Source organism: Ambystoma mexicanum, chromosome 12 (assembly GCF_040938575.1).
Source record: "Ambystoma mexicanum isolate Mex_15411 chromosome 12, UKY_AmexF1_1, whole genome shotgun sequence".
NCBI lineage: Eukaryota > Metazoa > Chordata > Amphibia > Caudata > Ambystomatidae > Ambystoma > Ambystoma mexicanum.
Window position 1 is genome coordinate 1,065,650,958 of NC_090936.1, and position 16,029 is coordinate 1,065,666,986.

Consider the following 16,029-nt stretch of genomic DNA (forward strand, 5'->3'; position numbering starts at 1 on the left):
AGCAGTACTACCTGCATCTGGTGTGTGGGGCCAGAGTGATGGCAGCAGTACTACCTGCATCTGGTGTGTCAGGCAAAGTGCTGGCGGCAGTACTACGTACATCTGGTGTGTAGGGACAGAGTGATGGCAACAGTACTACCTGCATCTGGTGTGTGGGGACAGGGTGATGGCAGCAGTACTACCTGCATCTGCTCTGTAGGGACAGGGTGATGGCAGCAGTACCACCTGCATCTGGTGTGTAGGGACAGTGTGATGGCAGCAGAACTACGTACATCTGGTATGTAGGGACAGAGTGATGCAGCAGTACTACCTGCATCTGGTGTGTAGGCACAGAGTGATGGCAGCAGTACTACCTGCATCTGGTGTGTAGGGACAGAGTGATGGCAGCAGTACTACCTGCATCTGGTGTGTAGGGAACAGAGTGATGGCAGCAGTACTACCTGCATCTGGTGTGTAGGGACAGAGTGATGGCAGCAGTACTACCTGCATTTGGTGTGTAGGGAACAGAGTGATGGCAGCAGTACTACCTGCATCTGGTGTGTAGGGACAGAGTGATGGCAGCAGTACTACCTGCATCTGGTGTGTAGGGAACAGAGTGATGGCAGCAGTACTACCTGCATCTGGTGTGTAGGGAACAGAGTGATGGCAGCAGTACTACCTGCATCTGCTGTGTAGGCACAGAGTGATGGCAGCAGTTCTACCTCCATGTGGTGCGTAGGGACATGGTGATGGCAGTAGTTTTACCTGCATCTGGTGTGTAGGAACAGGGTGATGGCAGCAGTACTACCTGCAACTGGTGTGTAGGGCCAGGGTGATGGCAGCAGTACTACCTGCATCTGGTGTGTAGGCACAGAGTGATGGCAGCAGTACTACCTCCATCTGGTGCGTACGGACATGGTGATGGCAGTAGTTGTACCTGCACCTGGTGTGTAGGAACAGGGTGATGGTAGCAGTACTACCTGCAACTGGTGTGTAGGGCCAGAGTGATGGCAGCAGTACTACCTGCATCTGGTGTGTAGGGCCAGAGTGATGGCAGCAGTACTACCTGCATCTGGTGTGTCAAGCAAAGTGCTGGAAGCAGTACTACGTACATCTGGTGTGTAGGGACAGAGTGATGGCAACAGTACTATGTACATCTGGTATGTAGGGACAGAGTGATGCAGCAGTACTACCTGCATCTGGTGTGTAGGGACAGAGTGATGACAGCAGTACTACCTGCATCTGGTGTGTCAGGCAAAGTGATGGCAGCAGTACTACCTGCATCTGGTATGTAGGGACAGAGTGATGGCAGCAGTACTACGTACATCTGGTGTGTAGGGACAGAGTGATGGCAGCAGTACTACGTACATCTGGTATGTAGGGACAGAGTGATGCAGCAGTACTACCTGCATCTGGTGTGTGGGGACAAAGTGATGGTAGCAGTACTAGCTGCATCAGAGTTGTAGGGACAGAGTGATGGCAGCAGTACTACCTGCATCAGAGTTGTAGCGACAGAGTGATGCAGCAGTACTACCTGCATCTGGTGTGTAGGGACAGAGTGATGGCAGCAGTACTACTTGCATCAGGTTTGCAGGAAAATAGTGACAGCAGCAGAACTATTGTAGGAAGAGAGTGACCACAGCACTACTCTTTAACCATAGATCCATTTCAGTTGAAAGCCAGAGGCTACATATCAAGACGTCCCATCTGAAACAATAGTCAATATCATATGTGTTGTCACATCCATTTGTAATGCACAATATTCCAGCTGTTTCCTTCCATAGATCACGTTTTGTTATGTCGTTAGGTTTTAGGATGTGCACTGATATCATTGTCATGGCCTCTAAGCGCGTTAAATAAATGTACTTAGTTTGGTGGCTCTAAGAGGTTTCATCTCTCTTACCTTATCACCCTTGGGTCCAGCGAAGCCACGGTCACCCTAAAAACAAGAAAGAGATGAAAAGTTCACGGTGCTGTAGTACATGGCCAGATGCACAATGATCACATGCCGTAGCACCTCTATGTCGCGTATAACAATTTTATTTTACGTGCTGGGGATTCGAACCCAAGCCCTGCCAGTGACAAGCCGTGTCACATCGCACTGTGCTATTTAGCAGGCACTAGACTTCTTCGGTTCATTCGATAGACTGCTAGACACAGTCTATTGAAGGAAGCAAAAGAAATTGAGCACCAATGAAACAGCACAATGCAATTCAACCCTGGCTTGTCGAATTGCACTGTGCTGTTTCATTGGTGCTCAATTTCTGAAGCGACCTCAGCACGGGACAATAGAAAAGAAAAGTTGTTTGGTTACTTTTTTTTTACTGTCCTGCGATGCAGACCCTTCAGGCCACGCCCATAATCTTGGCCACACGCCCTCGCTGTAGCCAGAAAGGCGTTTTATGAGTCAAGCACTCTATTGTATAAAACAAAGGACATTGTTGGCCCTATGAAATAGCACAGTGCACTGCAACACCAGCAGGGCTGAGGTGAAGCCCCATCATGGGACAACAACAGTAAGCAGAACACTTTTCTTTTTCATTGTCCCGTGCTGTGGACAGTTCAGGCCATGCCCATGATGTAGGCCACACGCCACCGTTGCAGCCCCCCTCCCCCTCGGTTTCTGAGTCCACTTAAAGCGCTGGCAATATCCCAATGCAGGGGCCACACCAAAACTCAGCCAATGCACCTCCTGAGCTACGTTTGATTTGATGCATTTGTATCCCACACTGAGCGGACAAAACCGCATGCTAGTTAAAGAGCACAACAAATGACAAAAGCATAACAACATCACTGGTTATCCAATGGCGTCCCAACACACCTGTGTCACGTTGACTCATGATGAAGGAGAATTACTTCTCAGTTCAGGATAAATACCACAAAAGGATGGAGAGCCTTGAATTAATCATAGCCATTGCTGTGGGCTTCTTCTATTCCAGTTTTTTTTCATCCAATCAGCGACATTAAAGAAAGGGACCCAAACTGTTCCTCTCTGCACAGGATTACACGTTTTTGCAGATATGTTTCAGCGTTGTTTACATCGAACAAAGCATCCACGCCTGAGCACACTACAACCCTCTTAGGAAGGTAGGCTCCAAAACTGTGTTGAATTAATCATAACCACTGCTATCGGCCGGGGTCACTTCCATTTGATCACATTTTGCCCTGCCCATCTGTGCCAGTACACAAGGGAACTAGCCGTATGCAGATCAGTCCTGGCACTGCCACAAATGGGAGCAGTCCGCCCTAAACTGCTAGATCATAAACCCTCTGCAGGAAATACAAGTAGAGAAATTGACAGTGGTTATGATTACTATAAAGCTTTCCATACATCCCTTTCAGTGTAACAAGAACAGGTCACGTAGGAAGGATATGCACAGAAAGCGGCCCCCAGCTGCTGTACCTAGAGACCCATGCTACTCCTCACCAGTGAGGCTGAAGCACGCCTGGAGCTGCTTGGGGTCGCATGCAGATGGTTGTGCACTAACAATTCTTAATGGATCGTTCTTTTTGCTGTTGGACCTATTCTGATTTCCATATGCTTTTTTTCCCATCTGCACTGGCACAACGTTTGAAAAATGAAGGATTTGAAGCCTTGTCGGATGAATTGTCGCTGGGTTTGATTAATTCAATGGGTTTCAACTTTTCACTGTTTAGAGTAGCCTTACAGTTGAGACCAGACTCCTTCTCATGAGGGAGTCTGGCCTGGTGTGCAGGTTTGTTACCTTCTCTAATGGCACAGATGGCAGGAAGATGATGGCACATGCTTCCTCGGGGGACATTAGTTCCATCACATTCTCGCTCTTTACTGAATTCTGGTAATACACCTTCTGCTGGGCTGGGCAGGTCTCCTGACTGGGGAAACTACCTGTAAGGGCTTCTCTATGGAATATGGTTCTGGAGATCAGGTTCGTAATTCCTTACTGGAGCCGGGCCGTTAACTGATGGTCCCTTAAGAAGTCTAGAGCTGGTATCCGGTTGGTCCAGGAGAAGGGCTGAAAGCTCTGCCAAGTATTGGCGATTATGAGGAGGGTCACACCCACAATCCCTAGACCCTCAGTGCCCGTCTAGCATCTGACCCTCTTACCAGTATAGCCATTGGTATGTTTCGGAAGCCCTTTGCTATTTAGGATGGTAAAGCATTTCTTGTTGGGGGTATTGGCGGAATGGTCCCTCCAGAGTAAGCAGCCTCAAGCAACTGCGATCGGTACGTCGTTCGTTCATCGGCTGGGTTTTTTTTTCACTGAGTTTTTTACACTGATCTATGGCTGAAAGAACTCATTGCAATTATATGGGTATGGGGGTAAAGGGATATAAGGGGTCACAGGGTGTGGGGAATAGGGAGCAAACAACTGGGAAGGTGAGAATTGGGGGAACCCCCCAAATTAAAATTAAAATGCCGATGAGTTTTTCAGCAAAAAATGAGCAGCAAAAAAACCCTGCAAAAAAAAAAAAAAAAACCTGCCGATGGAATGAGATAGAACCATTGCGATGCACTTTGAGAATGAGTGGAGCTCATTAGCAAACATCCACATAGAATCCTGAAGGGGTGGGCTGGGAGCAGGCGTCTACACAGCATAACAGCATTGAGGAAGGTGGCTGCAATGGAAAGCTATGCTTTGGTATGTTTGAAGGGGTGGGTTGGGAGCAGGCGTCTCCGCAGCATAACAGCATTGAGGAAGGTGGCTGCAATGGAAAGCTATGCTTTGGTATGTTTAAAGGAGTGGGTTGGGAGCAGGCGTCTCCACAGCAGAACAGCAGTGAGGAAGGTGACTGCAATGGAAAGCTATGCTTTGGTATGTTTGAAGGGGTGGGTTCGGAGCAGGCGTCTCCGCAGCATAACAGCATTGAGGAAGGTGGCTGCAATGGAAAGCTATGCTTTGGTATGTTGGAAGGAGTGGGTTGGGAGCAGACATCTCCACAGCATAACAGCAGTGAGGAAGGTGACTGCAATGGAAAGCTATGCTTTGGTATGTTTGAAGGGGTGGGTTGGGAGCAGGCGTCTCCGCAGCATAACAGCATTGAGGAAGGTGGCTGCAATGGAAAGCTATGCTTTGGTATGTTTAAAGGAGTGGGTTGGGAGCAGGCGTCTCCACAGCAGAACAGCAGTGAGGAAGGTGACTGCAATGGAAAGCTATGCTTTGGTATGTTTGAAGGGGTGGGTTCGGAGCAGGCGTCTCCGCAGCATAACAGCATTGAGGAAGGTGGCTGCAATGGAAAGCTATGCTTTGGTATGTTTAAAGGAGTGGGTTGGGAGCAGGCGTCTCCACAGCAGAACAGCAGCGAGGAAGGTGGCTGCAATGGAAAGCTATGCTTTGGTATGTCTGAAGGAGTGGGTTGGGAGCAGGCGGTCTCTGCAGCATAACAGCATTGAGGAAGGTGGCTGCAATGGAAAGCTATGCTTTGGTATGTCTGAAGGAGTGGGTTGGGAGCAGGCGGTCTCTGCAGCATAACAGCATTGAGGAAGGTGTGCTGCAATGGAAACCTATGCTTTGGTATGTTTGAAGGGGTGGGTTCGGAGCAGGCGTCTCCGCAGCATAACAGCATTGAGGAAGGTGGCTGCAATGGAAAGCTATGCTTTGGTATGTTTAAAGGAGTGGGTTGGGAGCAGGCGTCTCCACAGCAGAACAGCAGCGAGGAAGGTGGCTGCAATGGAAAGCTATGCTTTGGTATGTCTGAAGGAGTGGGTTGGGAGCAGGCGGTCTCTGCAGCATAACAGCATTGAGGAAGGTGGCTGCAATGGAAAGCTATGCTTTGGTATGTCTGAAGGAGTGGGTTGGGAGCAGGCGGTCTCTGCAGCATAACAGCATTGAGGAAGGTGTGCTGCAATGGAAACCTATGCTTTGGTATGTCTGAAGGAGTGGGTTGGGAGCAGGCGGTCTCTGCAGCATAACAGCATTGAGGAAGGTGGCTGCAATGGAAAGCCATGCTTTGGTATGTCTGAAGGAGTGGGTTGGGAGCAGGCGGTCTCTGCAGCATAACAGCATTGAGGAAGGTGTGCTGCAATGGAAACCTATGCTTTGGTATGTCTGAAGGAGTGGGTTGGGAGCAGGCGGTCTCTGCAGCATAACAGCATTGAGGAAGGTGGCTGCAATGGAAAGCCATGCTTTGGTATGTCTGAAGGAGTGGGTTGGGAGCAGGCATCTCCACAGCATAACAGCTTTGAGGAAGGTGGCTGCAATGGAAAGCTATGCTTTGGTATGTTTGAAGGAGTGGTTTGGGAGCAGGCGTCTCCACAGCATAACGGCATTGAGGAACGGGAGTGCAATGGAAAGCTTTGCTTTGGTATATTTGAAGGGGTAGGCTGGGAGCAGGCGTCTCCAAAGCATAACAGCATTGAGGAAGATGGCTGCAATGGAAAGCTATGCTTTGGTATGTTTGAAGGAGTGGGTTGGGAGCAGGCGTCTCCACAGCAGAACAGCAGCTAGGAAGGTGGCTGCAATGGAAAGCTATGCTTTGGTATGTCTGAAGGAGTGGGTTGGGAGCAGGCGGTCTCTGCAGCATAACAGCATTGAGGAAGGTGGCTGCAATGGAAAGCTATGCTTTGGTATGTCTGAAGGAGTGGGTTGGGAGCAGGCGGTCTCTGCAGCATAACAGCATTGAGGAAGGTGTGCTGCAATGGAAACCTATGCTTTGGTATGTCTGAAGGGGTTGGTTGGGAGCAGGCGTCTCCACAGCATAACAGCATTGAGGAAAGTGTGCTGAAATGGAAAGATATGCTTTGGTATGTCTGAAGGGGTGGACTGGGAGCAGGTGTCTCCACAGCATACCAGCTTTGAGGAAGGTGGCTGCAATGGAAAGCTATGCTTTGGTGTGTTGTGCTATGTCCTGCATTGTCATCGGACTTTTATATGGAACTATGAGCACAGTCGTTCAGCAGTGCCCCTAGGTACAGCGGATTGGAAAGACGTTTGATCTTCAATGGCTTTGGAAATATTCGGATCAGAAAGTGCAAAGGGGAGGGAACAGGGAGACACGGGGTGTTATCTTAGGTAACTATGATTTTATACTGCACAAAATCACCACCGTAGTCGAGGCGAGTCTTATTGTGTCACCCGCCCCTGGACACCAAACCTTAGTCTGCTGGGAAGAACAGCATCAGCAAGGGTGATGTGGGTGATGTAGGAGGAGGGACAGCGGGCAAGGAGGGTGCAGGCACAAGGAGAAAGTTAGGCAGGGCTAAATGCTTGCACTAGGATGGATGCATGTGTGGCCTTTAAATATGTGCTGGGAAAAACTGTAATCAAGACCAAGCAGTTTAGCAAAGGTAAAGGCTTTATGGTCATTGCATCGAATTCCTTGCATCTAAATGCATTTGCATTGAATTTTTTCCATCTAAAAAATGTGCATCGAATGCATTTTTTTTCTTTGTTTTAAATTCTTTTTGGGGGTAGGTGTACCCCACCAAATCCATCTTTTTTACCCTTTAAAATCCACCTGAATAAAATTAACCCTTTATCCCCCAAAAACATGCATTTGATGCAAATTTTATAGATGGAAAAAATTCGATGGAATGGCATTAGATGCAATGACCAGATACCAAGGTAAAGGTTTTCAGTGATGCTAAATTATGTTATCATGTGCCCTGCAGTACTAGGCTATAGTCGGTTATATAATGTTAATGCAAGCAATCAATCTCCATAAAAGACCACATACAAAAATATTTACATTTTGAAAATGTCAAAGTGCATTAAATTATTAAATCACTACACAATAGGATTCCAATAACAAATCCATGGTAGATATTTCATTGCAGACATAGGGCCTCATTACAAGTCAGGTGCCGGAAAAATGTTAGTCCCCATTCCCCTAGTCACCTAGAACTTGGAAGCACTGGCACAGTTGCTAGCTAGGGGAGGGTGCTGATCTCTGCATTTATTTTCTATAGGCTTGTCTGGCAGGGGGCAGCACCTCACCTATTCAGCCTCAATGGTGGTGCTGCCTGTCGTCAGCTGTGGCAGGGGCTGGGTCACCATTAAGGCTGAAAGCGTGAGGCCGCTGGAAACGGAGCCCTTTTTCCTGAAGACTGAAACTCCCACGAATGCTTGAGCGCTTGAGTCCATGTGAGAGGCCTTGCTCAGGTTGCGGCAGTGTGAGTTACTGGGAGGTGTTTTGCTGTTTGGTGTCGCTTCCTCAAGCACCTCCTCATCTGAAGCCTGCCGTGAGGCACTAAGGCGCTATGGTAGGATCCCACCCATTTGCAAGAGTGCTCTGATCAAAGCAACTTAATATGCGAATCAACGACTCATTGCACGACTCAGCGTGACGCCTGCAGCCCTCAGCAGTGGCGTTCAAAGACATGCGCATTTAACAGGGGGAATATGACGGGGGCTGTGACCAGGCGAATCGGATTGGATGCGCCAACCTAGATGCAAGGATAGGCTATGACTAAGAGTCTGAATCAGACCCAGGGGATGGAGGCTTCGCTTTGAAGGGGCTCCCGCAGCAACTGGGGAAGCGCACCATGTAAATGCAAAGCAGTACGTTGGGAAAAGCCTAAATAAATTAAGAATGTATAGAAGGCCGACTGGGATAACTTCTGATCTTGGGCTGTGTTGGCCCACCTGTTGAGCAGAAAAGGCAAAGAGGCCTGCAGAATAAACGAGCATAACAATGCAGGCTGGTAGGGCTGGGGCGTCACCTGCCTTCCATAGTAGGCAAAAGCTTGTGTGATTGATTCCACTGAATCCTTGACTGACCTTTCAGAGGTACTGGACTGTCAGGAGGTGATTCCACCGAATCCTTGACTGGCCTTTCATAGGTACTGGACTGTCAGGAAGTTTCCCGCTTCTCGAACAAGCCACCCCACCATTGTCTGCTTCACCTAACAGTAAAGTCAGGTTTTCAGAATGATGGTAAGTGATGAAAACAGTTTCCACTTAAATTCGTTATATGTACATTTTCTTATATATAATCCATGAGGATATTCTGCAAGCCCAATACAGGGAAACTAACATCCATTCAAAAAGAGCGCTACAGAGTTCGTTCACATGGCCCCTATCCGTCAGGGATGCGTTGGGCTTGCTCTGTTATTAATTAAGCCAAGAGGCTGCAACCTTTTGGGCCAGATGTGTTGGACTACACACCCCATCAGCCCCAGCCATAATAGTCAACGGTGAGGTATCATGGGAGAAGTAGTTCAAAACAAGTGGCGCGCCGCAGGTGGCAACCCCCGATTTAAGATGAAGAGACTTCTGAATTGACAGTGTACGAGGAACGCATTTAATTAATTGCCACGCATTCCTGTACAGCACTTCATGACAGATTCCTCCCGTTCGGATGCACACCTGTGTCCTAAAGACCAAGTCAAGATTCCCCAGGCAAGCGTGTAACTCGATGAGCTACCTTGCCAGCGATAGGTTCAGATAGATGTGCTCAGGACCGGTCAATCTGTCCCTATGATTGAGAAATAACCCCTTAATGTCTGAATTTTGGAATGCAGCATACCCTCCTGCAAGAATGCTAGTGAATGAATGAAAAGGCTTGCACAGAGAAGCTTTGTGAACTTAATTACTGCGAGGCGCTTTCTGACTCGAGAAAGTGGGTGCACAGAGAAATCAGAAAAGGCTGAGTTTATTTCAAGGCGACTGCCCATCAGTTTGCCCAGCTGAAAGAGGCAAGGCACATCCTCATCGGATGAGGCATCTATTTTGTTCTTATTAAAAGCCATTGCAGAATCTTACTGGCCAAATCAAATGGTTTATTTTTACATCCACTGTATGCACTGTTAGTTTTGGCTATTAGGTGGCGCTTCGCCAAACTATTGCACTGGAGTACAGCTAGGAGTGAGATGGGGTGTGTGGTGAGACGCACAGGTCGCCTGCATTGTATGGTTATTCAGCAACCCACTGACCACCAATAGTCATGGCAATCCCTGTGGCCATTTTCACCGACTACCTTCACATCCCTTCCCAAAGCACACCCTCCTGGGACCTCTTTGAGCAAGTTCTTTCGTACAGTAACATCAAACAGTCTGCTTATGGTGCATGCTGGTGTTATTTCTAAGCTGTCTTCTGACAGTTGATATCTTCATTGCTGTTGATAATCAATGCCTGGTGTGACACACATTTCTTAAACAAGTGTGCCCTCAGTCACTTGATTTATACACTTGGGAGGATAGCTCATCGGCAACGTGCTCGCCTTGGAAGCAAGACGACACGAAGCAACACAGGTTCGATTCCGGGTCCGCACTTAGAAACCTCTGGCTATTAAGCGCATTATAAGTAACCTATCATATCAGATCAGTGTACGCGTGTCCTCACATATGCTCCTTGCACTGCAGTCCTTTTACAAATAAGCATTGGCAAAGCAGACCGTTTTGACTTCATATTAGGTGTTAGGTATTTGTCAGGCACTGACATCACATGCCAAGGGACGGAACTCATTTTATGGCCAGGTAATACTATTCTGGCCATGCCTGGAACATCCCTATCCTAAACAAAAGTCTAAACAGTTGGCGTTGCTAATGCTTGTTTATTAATGTGTTCTGCCTTTCTGTTGTTTGGTGATTCGAACTTATAACCGCGTATGCAGAACTACTCCTGGCCCATTTCAGGGTTCATTATCGTCATCTCCGACAGCCTCTGCCAGAGTCTGAACAGAGGAAGAGCAGCAAAAAAAGAGTCAAACTGTTGCACAACCATGTAAACTGTATGGAAAAAAGCTCTGACATGGCTCTGACCTGGTCTGATAGTTATTTATCAATACCAAGGATACACACATAATTTCGTATTGTGCCTTTTCCATTGTGCATTCTCTACAGTTTTGAAGAATTTGCGAGAGGGGAGACCCCTGTTCTCTCGCAGCTCTTAACCTACACTGAAATCCACATTTTGCGCATCCTAGCCCCTTTGCGCTTTCCCAGTTGACACCCCAATCTCTTAGTACAAGTGTTACTCCGTGCTCAGGCCCCCTGATAACCCTCCCAGTTAACCGCTTCACTTCTTGGGAACTTGTACCCCTCGTATCACCCCATCATTTTACCTTCACCCAAAAGATGGGCTCACACTATGGGGGCGCTGCCCCCAAAACTTAAATCCACAAATCCAGGGGCAAAAGGGGCCTTTCCACCTGTCCTAATGTGCATTATATATTCACAAACGGTCTGCGTGTCATTGTGCCTGGAAAAGCATTGCACTCCCTTGTGCACGTTTGGCAAGGTGCACTGGAAAGTGTGTGCACTCATTTTCCATGGGACAGCAGAGGCGTGACCCGCCACTGCCCCACTTGCAGTGCCAGCCCTTTCACAGAGTTGCACAGAGATGCAACTGCTTTCTAAGCATTTCAACAAACCCGGATAAGGGCTAACATAAAAGGCGTCATGTCATATGTTTCCTGCATGCAGCATTCCAAATATATCACATATCTGGGGTGTTTCATTTTCTTAGCAGCAGTAAACTTGTAATGGCTCATAGACCCAAAAAACTGCATTACATTTTTCAACTTACCCCAGATCGCATACTGAGACCTCCGATCGATTACTGAGACCTCAGATCGCATACTGAGGACCCAGATAGCATACTGAGGCCCCTTTAGCGCCTTGAAACCCTTGTGTATAGGCGCGTTACAAATGCCATATCATATCATATCATACTGAGGACCCAGATAGCATACTGAGACCTCAGATCGACTACTGAGACCTCAGATCGCATACTGAGGACCCAGATAGCATACTGAGTACCAGATCGACTACTGAGACCTCAGATCGCATACTGAAGCCCAGATAGCATACTGAGGACCAGATCGACTACTGAGACCTCAGATCGCATACTGAGGCCCCAGATCGCCTACTGTGGCCCCAGATCGCATACTGAGGACCCAGATAGGATACTGAGGACCAGATCGGCCACTGAGACCTCAGATCGACTACTGAGACCTCAGATCGCATACTGAGGACCCAGATAGCACACCGAGTACCAGATAGCATACTGAGGCTGCAGATCGCATACTGAGGCTGCAGATCGCATACTGAGGCCCATATCACAAACTGAGGCTTCAGATCACATACTGAGTACCAGATCGCATATCATGCCCCAGATAGCATATTGAGGGCCAGATCACATACTGAGGACCAGATCGCTTACTGAGGCTGTAGATTAAATACTGATGCTGCAAATCAGATACTGAGGCTTATAACGCATACTGAGGCTTCAGATCGCATACCAGATCGCATAGTGATGCCCCAGATAGCATACTGAGGCCCAGATCGCATACTGAGGCCCAGATCGCATTCAGAGGCCTCGGATTGCAGAGTGAGGCCGCATATCGCATACTGAGGCTGCAGATCGCATACTGAGGCCCCAGATCGCATACTGAGGCCCCAGATCGCATACTGAGGTCCCAGATAGCATACTGAGGTTCAGATTGCATACAGAGGCCTCTGATTGCAGACTGAGGCCGCAGGTCGCATACTGAGGCCCCAGATCGCATACGGAGGCCCCGGATCGCATACTGAGGCCCCAGATAGGATACTGAGGCTGCAGATCGCATACTGAGGCCCCAGATCGCATACTAAGGCTGCAGATCGCATACTGAGGATGAGATCACAATCTGAGGCCCAGATCGCATACTGAGGCTGCAGATCGCATAATGAGGAGAAGAACACATACTGAGGCCCAGATTGCATAGTGAGGCTGCAGATCGCATACTGAGGACAAGATCACATACTGATGCCCAGATCGCATACTGAGGCCCCAGATAGCATACTGAGGACTAGATCGCATACTGAGGACCAGATCGCATACTGAGGCTTTAGATCGCATACTGAGGCCCATATCGCATACTGAGGCCTCAGATCGCATACTGAGTACCAGATCGCATACTGTGTGCCAGATTGCATACTGAGGCCGCAAATCTCATACTGAGGCCGCAGATCTCATACTGAGGCCCCAGATCGCATACTGAGGCCCCAGATTGCATAGTGATGCACCAAATAGCATACTGAGGCCCAGATCGCATACTGAGGCCCAGATCGCATACAGAGCCCTCGGATTGCAGATTGAGGCCGCAGATCGCATACTGAGGCTGCAGATTGCATACTGAGGCCCCAGATCGCAAACTAAGGCCCCGGATCGCATACTGAGGTCCCAGATAGCATACTGAGGCCTAGATCGCATACAGAGACCTCTGATTGCAGACTGAGGCCGCAGATCGCATACTGAGGCCCCAGATCGCATACTGAGGCCCCCCGGATCGCATACTGAGGCCCCAGATAGCATACTGAGGCCCAGATCGCATACAGAGGCCGCTGATTGCATACTGAGGCCGCTGATTGCATACTGAGGCCGCAGATTGCATACTGAGGCCTCAGATTGCATACTGAATCCCCATATCGCATACTGAGGCCCCAGATAGGATACTGATGGCCCAGATCGCATATTGAGGCCCCAGATAGAATAGTGAGGCTGCAGATCGCATACTGAGGCCCCAGATCGCATACTAAGGCTGAAGATCGCATACTGAGGATGAGATCACAATCTGAGGCCCAGATCGCATACTGAGGCTGCAGATCGCATAATGAGGACGAGATCACATACTGAGGCCCCGGATCGCATACTGAGGCCCCAGATAGCATACTGAGGCCCAGATCGCATACAGAGGCCTCGGATCGCATTCTGAGGCCGCTGATTGCATACTGAGACCGCAGATAGCATACTGAGGCCGCAGATTGCATACGAGGCCCCATATCACATACAGAGGCCCCAGATAGATACTGAGGGCCCAGATCGCATACTGAGGCCCCAGATAGGATACTGAGGCTGCAGATCGCATACTGAGGCCCCAGATCGCATACTAAGGCTGCAGGTCGCATACTGAGGACGAGATCACAATCTGAGGCCCAGATCGCATACTGAGGCTGCAAATCGCATAATGAGGATGAGATGACATACTGAGGCCCAGATCGCATACTGAGGCCCAGATCGCATAGTGAGGCTGCAGATCACATACTGAGGACGAGATCACATACTGATGCCTAGATCGCATACTGAGGCCCAGGTAGCATACTGAGGACTAGATCGCATACTGAGGACCAGATCGCATACTGAGGCTGTAGATCGCATACTGAGGCCCATATCGCATACTGAGGCCTCAGATCGCATACTGAGTATCAGATTGCATACTGTGTGCCAGATCGCATACTGAGGCCGCAAATCTCATACTGAGGCCGCAGATCTCATACTGAGGCCCCAGATCGCATACCAAGGCCCCAGATCGCATACTGAGGCCCAGATCGCATACAGAGGCCTCGGATTGCAGACTGAGGCCGCAGATCGCATACTGAGGCTGCAGATCGCATACTGAGGCCTCAGATTGTATACTGAGGCCCCGGATTGTATACTGAGGTCCCAGATAGCATACTGAGGCCCTGATCGCATACAGAGGCCTCAGATTGCAGAATGAGGCCACCGATCGCATACTGAGGCCCCACATCGCATACTGAGGCCCCGGATCGCATACTGAGACCCTAGATAGCATACTGAGATACAGATCGCATACAGAGGCCTCGGATCGCATACTGAGGCCGCCGATTGCATACTGAGGTCGCAGATTGCATACTGAGGCCGCAGATCGCATACTGAGGCCCCATATCGCATACTGAGGCCCCAGATAAGTTACTGAGGGCCCAGATCGCATACTGAGGCCCCAGATCACATACTAAGGCTGCAGATCGCATACTGAGGACGAGATCACAATCTGAGGCCCAGATCGCAAACTGAGACCCCAGATTGCATACTGAGGCCCCGGATCGCATACTGAGGCCCCGGTTCGCATACTGAGGTCCCAGATAGCATACTGAGGCCCAGATCGCATACAGAGGCCTTGGATTGCATACTGAGGCCTCGGATCGCATACTGAGGCCGCCGATTGCATACTGAGGCCGCCGATTGCATACTGAGGCCGCAAATTGCATACTGAGGCCGCAGATCGCATACTGAGGCCCCAGATAGGATACAGAGGCCTCGGATCGCAAACTGAGAACGCAGATTGCATACTGAGGCCGCAGATTGCATACTAAGGCTGCAGATAGCATACTAAGGCTGCAGATCGCATACTGAGGACGAGATCACAATCTGAGGCCCAGATCGCATAGTGAGGCTGCAGATCGCATACTGAGGCCCCAGATATCATACTGAGGACTAGATCGCATACTGAGGACCAGATCGCGTACTGAGGCTGTAGATCGCATACTGAGGCCCCAGATCGCATACTGAGGCCCATATCGCATACTGAGGCCTCAGATCACATACTGAGTACCAGATCGCATACTGTGTGCCAGATCGCATACTGAAGCCGCAAATCTCATACTGAGGCTGCAGATCTCATACTGAGGCCGGAGATCTCATACTCAGGCCCCAGATCGCATACCGAGGCCCCAGATCACATACTGAGGCCCAGATCACATACAGAGGCCTCGGATTGGAGACTGAGGCCGCAGATCGCATACTGAGGCTGCAGATCGCATACTGAGGCCCCAGATTGTATACTGAGGCCCCAGATTGTATACTGAGGTCCTAGATAGCATACTGAGGCCCTGATCGCATACAGAGGCCTCAGATTGCAGAATGAGGCCACCAATCGCATACTGAGGCCCCACATCGCATACTGAGGCCCCGGATCGCATACTGAGGCCCTAGATAGCATACTGAGACACAGATCGCATACAGAGGCCTCGGATCGCATACTGAGGCCGCCGATTGCATACTGAGGTCGCAGATTGCATACTGAGGCCGCAGATCGCATACTGAGGCCCCATATCGCATACTGAGGCCCCAGATAAGTTACTGAGGGCCCAGATCGCATACTGAGGCCCCAGATCACATACTAAGGCTGCAGATCGCATACTGAGGACGAGAGCACAATCTGAGGCCCAGATCGCATACTGAGACCCCAGATTGCATACTGAGGCCCCGGATCGCATACTGAGGCCCCGGATCGCATACTGAGGTCCCAGATAGCATACTGAGGCCCAGATCGCATACAGAGGCCTTGGATTGCAGACTGAGGCCACAGATCGCATACTGAGGCCTCGGATCGCATACTGAGGCCGCC

General features: G+C 49.5%; 1 protein-coding gene across 1 annotated transcript in view; it reads right to left on the reverse strand.

The window, feature by feature from the left end:
- The window catches only part of LOC138514720 (collagen alpha-1(VII) chain-like), a 1,453,166-nt gene that overhangs the window by 401,077 nt on the left and 1,036,060 nt on the right, over positions 1-16,029 (reverse strand). Inside the window, exon 84 of the mRNA XM_069630120.1 lies at positions 1,883-1,918. Within this exon, the coding sequence (XP_069486221.1) occupies positions 1,883-1,918 (36 nt within the window). The remainder of the gene's footprint in view (positions 1-1,882; positions 1,919-16,029) is intronic.